Source organism: Mizuhopecten yessoensis, unplaced genomic scaffold (assembly GCF_002113885.1).
Source record: "Mizuhopecten yessoensis strain PY_sf001 unplaced genomic scaffold, ASM211388v2 scaffold5369, whole genome shotgun sequence".
NCBI classification, from domain to species: Eukaryota; Metazoa; Mollusca; class Bivalvia; order Pectinida; family Pectinidae; genus Mizuhopecten; species Mizuhopecten yessoensis.
In genome coordinates, this window is record NW_018406015.1 from 160464 (window position 1) to 169001 (window position 8538).

An 8538-nucleotide genomic window follows, 5' to 3' on the forward strand; every position below is an offset into this window, starting at 1 on the left:
AGGCAATATGTCATTATAAATTTCCCCACTGGAAATTCAATTCAGAGCTGATAACTGCATGACTATAATATTAACTTCAATCAAAATTACTTGTGGTTTTTCTATGAAAAATAACGCAAATCCATGATGAGGCCACAGACTTAGATAGTCTAATTCCGTGATGAGGCCACAGTCTTAGATAGTCTAATTCCGTGATGAGGCCACAGTCTTAGATAGTCTAATTCCGTGATGAGGCCACATACTTAGATAGTCTAATTCCGTGATGAGGCTAAACAAAATATGTGTTTCCGTTCAGCTACCTAGTAAAATCCTCTAGCTTCTTACCTGAAATATTTTGTTGCCAAAATAAGAAATTGGATTTATCTAAATCCATTTAGTAGATTACACTAATTCAGAATCAGTGCATTCCAAGAAAATACTGATACTTTAAAAATGTTTAAACTTAAATTTTCCTACTACATACATTTATCTGAATTGTTTTTGGAACTCTGACAATAAAGCGTTTAACAACACTACATTTATATAAAACACAGAGTAAGAACTATAAAAATAGATACAGTACTACCTCTGTTATCGCACGGATCTAAATCCATGGTTATAGATATCATATATCACTATTGTTTATATACATTAATAATTTCAAAGAGCTGTGTGATTATCAAAATAACTCCATGAGCTAATACATATAATGCCGTCTAAATAAATCAATACAGTACATCAGATAAATACAATATAAAATTTGAAAAGACACACGCACATCTCAAACTCATAAACGCTAATGATTTACTCAGAATCCATCCCTTTCACACCGAATTGGGGTATCCACATTTTAGCTGCATGGAGGCATCCATCTTTGTTTACAAAGTGGGTCTCCTCGTAATGTAGGTCCCGATATGGTAATTAGATAACTAATATGGCGGCAACCTAGTTACTCCCGAGGTATTTTCTCGTTTACGGAAAGTGCCGACGGTTCCCGATTGCCTTGCTACTTCCAGTCGCCATTTTGTAAACAGGACCTAATCTCGAGCTGATGCGCGTTTGAAAGAGTTTGAAGTATTGCAAAGCTTCAAACGATCATGCCCAGAACATACTATCCAAGGATGATGTTTTTGATAAATTTAAATATCAATTGTTACTATATTTTTTTTCTGTATCACTTTTATTAATTAATAAAAAAACAAATAGAGATTTTCCCCTTCAAACTTTTTTCTTTCAAATGTTAAAACACATTTGGAAAAAATGGTCTAGTTTTGAGATTATGATCCAACGTCGTCTGCTTCGCAAACATTCAAGAAGATAATATTTACAATTTATTGATATTGTTTTTGTTAAGTCGTTTATTCTTTTAACTATCATTAATTAATGAATATCAAGATTTTGTGAATTGAAAAATTGTATTTTCTGACGTAACCGGAAGCGCACTTGATACGAGAACGTAACCCGGAAATACCTCACAACATAATCAGGACGGTAAAAAAAAAAAAAGACGTTTATCGAACATTAACAGATTAATACCGTATGTATTGAGACACTGATGTGCTAGAATACAACACAAGGTAACATTCATTTAATCCATTACTATCACATCAAGTACTAACTGAAACTTATGCAAAAATATCAGCATTAAATGTTTGCGATCGCGCAGACCTACTTTCGTTTTACAGTTTACATACATTTGTACATGTCAGCATCAACAGTATACCTTAACTTGTGTCCTTCATCGTGCCGAAGATTATACATAGGCGCATTGTCGAGGAAAAGTTCGTGATTAAAGGTTGTGTGTGGGTGTTGTTTTTTTTATCTTAAAACTATCAGATAAAAGCATAGTGGCATGTTACATCAAAATACAAGATACAAGAATCATTATATTATGTTGAATATTTATGTCATAGTTAACATAAGCTCTCAGGAGCCTGTAGTTCGACAAACATTTATATATATAAATAGTAAAACATTGTAACAGTGTAAAGGCAAACAACAAATTTTACGTTGGAAGGATTAAGATAAAGAGGCTAAATAATCATGCTGTACAAAATTTAGCACTAAAACAACTTACTTAGTAAAACTTAAAAACCAGTCCAGATTGGGACATAGTATTTATTTGTAACCTGGAGCACGGGTTTGGTAGCCATTAATATTAAAAGGCGTGTTTAGTATTGATGCTGCTCGTGACGCCAGTGATGTAATTTTCGCTTACAAGTTAAAGCGTCGTAATCCAAAGACAAGAATAGTACGAATTGAAAAGTGTGAATTGCCTACAGCTCGTGTCAAAAGTCAAAAACGTTACTCTCATGTTCTTTCTCGTCACCATTCACGTTTGTAAGTTAGAACAGCTGGTATCGCAGACGCTTACACTATGTACACAATATATATACAGTTATACCACAGTATTGTATTGTCTCGGTATGGCTACGAATGCGTTCCAGCTCAGGTAATAGAGAATCAAATGTATTACATTCAAATTTTCTTGTAGTTTTCATGAAGTGTCGACGTCGATGTAAGCTGATCTAGCTTCTTGGGACGCATCTTGATATTGTTCTCTAATCATGTTCGGTTGTGAGTAACATGTTGGTACACATTTTTGGTGATGATGACGCCAGTGATTGTTTAACCGAGATTTAAAACCATTCAGGGAGGGGGCTTCTACAACTATGTTTGGGAGATAGTTCCACACGTCCACGACCCTACTACTGTACAGTTTCTTGGTTACGCTAAGCCTCATCCTTCTCTTGAAGAGCTTTTTGGAATTTCCTCTTGTTGTAACCAATGTTAGTTTAAACTTTCTTTTATTCAAGTATTTCAATTATATGCATATATATGCAATATATATACATAACATTTTGTATCAAAACACAAAATAGTCTCCTCTCATTTTTCTATATTCTAAACTGGGGAGACTCAGCGTACAAAGTCTCTCACTGTAGGATTGTCCTTTTAGGAATGGTAGGCATCTTGTTGCCTTGCGTTGGACGTTTTCAACAGCAATTTGATCTTTTTTAAACATTGGAGACTATATGCAGGTGGCATATAGCAAGTGTGGCCGCACTAAACTTTTGAACAATTGGATAAACATGTCTTTGTTTATAACTGTGAATGTCCGAAATATTAGTCCGAGGATTCTGTTGGCTTTGGAGACACACTCGTTGACATGGTCACTAAAGTTTAAATAATGGTCAAATACTACTCCCAAATCCTTTTCTTTAATCACTTTATCAATGGTTACTTCATTTAGTCCATTTTTTGTTGTGTAAGCCGAGTCTCTGGTTTGATTTTCCTACTGACATGTGTTTTTCCATTTAGTTTCATGTTCCAAACTTTTGTCCAGTCGTCACATAATCTGTGGATATCGTCCTGAAGAGTATTCTTATCATCGTCGTTCGAAATTCGGGAGTATAACTTTGTATCATCAGCAAATAATTTAATTATGGATTGTACGACTTCCGGCATATCGTTGACAAATATCAGGAATAAAAGTGGTCCTAGGACACTCCCTTGTGGGAAACCACTAGTTACATTCCTGGTATTGGGTATTTCACCATTGATCACCACCTTTGGATTCATCCCGCTTAGATTTTTTTTTATTCATTTGGAGTAGCTTCCCTTGAATCCCATATTGTTCCAATTTAAACAACAGTCGTTTGTGAGGGACAGTGCCAAATGCCTTGCTAAAGTCAAGGTATATAACATCTATCTGATGTCCATTGTTTATTTGTTCTGACCAATCTTCAAGAACCTCTAGTAGCTGGGTAACACTTGGTGAATCTATGTTGACACTTGGAAAATAGATTGTTGGTGTCCTTATGATCCACAATGGCATCCTTTGCATTAATTTCCCAATAACTGATGTTAAACTGATTGGTCTATAGTTTTCTGGGCTAGTTTTTGATCCGGATTTATGTATGGGGATCACAAAGGCATTTTTGCGACACCAGATGATGTACTGGTCGTTGATTGGTTCCCGATAGTTGATTGGTTCCCGATAGTTTCTTGTATTGAACACTGGTAGTGGTTCATTTGTTTCGACGGTGAAAACACTTGTTAAGTAGTTGTTCATGATCTCAGCTTTGTCTCTATTGTTAGATGTCAAATCACCATTGGCGTCTTTAATATTTCCAATTGTACTTTTAGTCTCGGTCTTAGACCAAATGTATTTCCAGAATGTCTTACTATTTGATTTGATGTCCATGTCCATGCTCCTTTCATAATTGTATTTAGATGTTCTTATTTGTTTCAAAGCTTGGTTTCTGGCTTTTTTGTATTCATTCCAGTTCTTTTCGTCTTTACAATGAAGGTACTTTTTCCATCTGGTTTTCTTGTGCCAAATAGCATGGACTGCCTCCCTGTCAAGTGGTGTTCTATGAGTAAACTTTTCATTTTTGATCTTGCTCACTGGTACGTGTTCTTTTACGATAATTGATATAGTCTCTGCAAAGACCTTCCATGACTCATCTACATTTTTGACAGACAGCAGTTCTGGCCAGTTGACATCTTTGATTTTCTCTCTGATCTTTGTGTAGTCGCCTTTATGGTAGTTCAATCTCTCTACTTTGCTGGTAACATTTTCAGTATATAGGCAGAGCTCGAAATTCAGAGAGAGATGATCGCTTAGTCCAAGTCCGGGTTCATAGTGTATTTCTAGCATTCCCTACTCATTAGTAAAAACAAGATCTAAGGTGTAGGGTTGATTACCTTCTCTAAATCTGGTAGGTTTGATAACATGTTGGTAGAGGAATTCATTTCTTGTGCATTCTTAAAGAATTGTAGCTGAAAAAACGACCATTGGTTAGACTGTTATTGCTTGGAGTTTAGATTTGGTGAATATGGTCACACCCCTCTTGTTGTTGGACATGTCCAGGTGGGTGTCATATCCTGGTATATTGTAGAAGTCTGATTTATTTGTCATAACTGGATTTTTATAATGGATCTCTGTCAAGGCTATGATATCAGGGTTGTTGTTAGTGACGAATTCCTCAAGTTCAGACATCTTGTTCTGTGTCAATACATCAACATTTGAATTAAAAATATGGAGGGAATTCTGCGTTTCAAGATGGCTAAAATTTCCGCTATTTACAGTTTTAAAATCCTCGTTAAAACAAATATCCTAGCCTCTGTTAATGTCAGGAGATGTAGACGGGCTGTCAACAACAGTGTGATGACTATAAACCAGAGTAGTATTCTCCCCATGTTCGAATATCGACTCACTCATCAAATGGGACAGTTCTTGAGATAGTGGTATGGGACTAGGAGGTACTTGGTTAGTTGTTTCCTTTTCCTCTTCTACGGATCTAGGTCCATTGTTTTTTTCTTCTACCTTGTTACTTTTCGGGGGATTGTTTGGCCTCATTTTTTCCTCCTTTCCTCTCGCTGGTCATCTGTAAGATCCCTGGTGAGGATAACAGATTTGAATCTGGGATTGACCTTTGTTTTTATTGATGGTGCTTTTTCTAGTAGTGTTTGACGTTGGCTTTTGCTTCCTAGAACCACTTTTAGTGGACAATTTTTTCATGTGGATTGTTCCAATTCGGAACTGAGTCGCAATTTCTAGATCTTCAACACCAAGTTTTGATGCAAGCCTTCTTAGGTGACTGTCGTCCTCTAATTTCCGTTCTAATCCTACTTCTTTCTTCGATTCTGGGAAGTTCAAAAGAACTATATTTGTCTCCCTTTGCTTACAATTATGTAGTTCTCTGGTTCTGTTATCAACCAAATTTACAATGTCCTTTTTGAGTTCTTCCATAACAGATTCTCTCATGTTAGTTAAGCGTTCTTTAATTTTAGTATCTTGAGATTCTTTTACTTCTCAGATTTTCTTTTCTATACTGATCATTCTGGTCTCTGTTTGGATCTGCATCTTCTGAAGGGAGGTTTCAATCCGAGCCAGTGTGGGTTCCATCTGGTTACAACATGTACATAACCATTTGAAGTCCTCTAAGTCCCCTGCCTCAAGGCACTGGATGAGTCCACTTGACAGCCCTGTGCATTTGTAACAATATAATAGATTACACTTGTTACACTCTATGAGTTTAGTGTCTAGTTTACAATCACATTCGTTGCATGCCAACACAGAGTTATCGTCTCGTTGTCTTTTCCGTGCCCTTAGTACATGCGAAAGGGTACTTGGTTTCAAAGCACACTCCATATTGGAAGGTAGATGGTAGTTTATCTATGTGGATACTGTTAGTAAAACTGCAGGTGTTTGACTCGAGGGACAGTGATTACGAGAGTCAGACCTAGAACTGGCATAGTCACCCTGCCGAGTACATCCAACCAAGTAGACACTGTAAACGTAACCAACCAATTCATATTTGAATATGGTCAATATACACCTGATCGTACCCTACAGTGTTGTATATATCTGGGAGATAGGTCTGGAGTTACCCTGCCGAGCATGACCAGCCAGGTAAACACTGTGTATTTAGCCAGGTACTTCAATGGAGAGTGGCAAGGTTACCTTGCCGACTCAATCTTGAAAATGGTTAGTCTAATCCTGATCACACCCTGTCTGCTAATTTATATCCGGGATGGATACCGTCCCTATATACAGTTTCAGATTAATGCTGTAACGGGTACCTTTGTTCTTACGTCCCACACATGAGCGGGTTAGACAATTATTGAAGAAGAGGCTGTTGACATTGTTTTCCAAGTTTATAGCGTGGATTTGCTAGTGTTGCTTGGTCCGTGTCTGCCGAGTATCTCCTCCACACATTCAAGGCGGTAATTGAGTATTGTGAACAGTCAATAATTTTCAGCGTTACCGAGTCCAAATTAGAGATGAAATCATTAATTGTTTTGAGTTCGTCAATAATATTGTTGACGATCGAATCATCCCAACACGCTAAATGTAGCTTTTAACTATAGTTGTCCTTGTTGGATAGATCACATGTTCCGATCCATAAATAAATCGTAATGTTAGTGTGTCTCCTTATGGCCTTGGGTATACGATCCCTGATAGTAGCACACAACTGCTTAGTAGTGGTTCCAGGTGAGCACCATGATTCACATGGATAACATTGGACCACGGGGTATTTAGCTATGTGGGCATTACGTAATGAAAAACCTTTGCTGTCTGAAACGAGTATCGGTTTAGATCTCAGCCTGTATGTTTCAACCTCCTTTCAGAGCTGATAAGTTTGTCAAGTTCGTGGGCTCTCATCTGTCGCGAGGGTCCAGACGGTGGAACAAATAGTCACATTATGATAGGGAACGGGGTGAGAATGATAAAAATATATGATTGTGTTTTGGGAGTCTGTGCATTGTATGTTCATGTTTGTCTCCTTAAGCTTGTGATAGCGCAGAACTGATGCTGACTTTAAAGTGTAATTTCACTGGAGCATACTGCTGAATGCACATCTTATTTCACAATCGAACCTCGTTATCTCACCATCTTCAATAGATAGCCAAGGGTTCATGATTTAAATTTGTACTATTCAACCTTGGCAGATTTAGCCTTGTGTTTAATTTCCCCTCCACTGCCACCTAGCAGTGACACTTTACTAGCAAAACTTTCAAGATTATTTCAGCACTGGTCGCCTATGTATTTCTCTTGGTTATCATTTACAGTTAGAATATGGCCAAATATCTCTTTACCAACTGATCAAATACAGAAAAAGTTTCTTTAAGTAATGTCCTCCTTTTTCTTTTTTCTTTTTTACATAAATCGACAAAGTCGACAAGGCAACTTGGTACTGGGCGCTGCCATTATTATTTACACGCACAGGGACTTGGTATTAATTTCTAGCCCAAAGTTCATACATGTGTATTATATGATGAATGATATAAAAAAAAAAATGTGGACCGTGGGATGGTAATTTGTGCCAAGTCCCTGTGCCAGGTTCAGTAATTTGAAAGTTTAGAGAACAAGGCTAAATCAACTAAGGTTGACTACATGAACATGTGAATACAAAATGAACGCTTGGCTAGCAAAGAGGAGATGTTACAAGCTGGACAGAAAATGACAACAAAAACAGGCTGAAAACATGTATGGAATGTGTTTTTCTTTAGAGAGGCTGTATAAACACATTATGAATATGTAAAATTATGATGGAAGTCCATTTTACTCGAATTACCTGACGTTATTTTCAATAATTTTCAATTAATAGGAATCAGTTTGTTTTTTTGGTTTTATAAATCCTCGCAACCACTTTTAAGACATATGTATAAGAAAGGTCTGCCAAATATCTAACTCTTTGACAACTTTCTACAAATATATAGCAGCTAGGAATTGAGCTTTCTATATCCACTGCACTACATACACTTCATATTATTTGTTGACATTTTTCTGCTACAGTACATGGAGTTTCCTCAAAAGATGCTGATAACCGAAAAAGAGTCTGAAACCTTAATCATATCTTTTAGAATACTGTTTAAAAAAAAGGTTATACCGGTACAGTACATTTCACCTGATATCACGTCTGTTAATGTCACTTTTCGGTTATTATCATGTATTATTGATGCTCATGTATCTCTTCGATTCACTAAACATCAACAACAACAACATTTAAACCCTAAATCTGTGATTAAAAGGATTGTAAAAAAAAA

At 36.6% G+C, this 8538-nt stretch overlaps 1 protein-coding gene across 1 annotated transcript; it reads right to left on the reverse strand.

The window, feature by feature from the left end:
• Window positions 1–3532: 3532 nt before the first annotated feature.
• On the reverse strand, window positions 3533–4642 carry LOC110450622. The gene has a single exon (XM_021498239.1). It carries the CDS (start codon window positions 4640–4642, stop codon window positions 3533–3535), a length of 1110 nt encoding a protein of 369 aa, XP_021353914.1.
• Between the last annotated feature and the right edge of the window lie 3896 nt (window positions 4643–8538).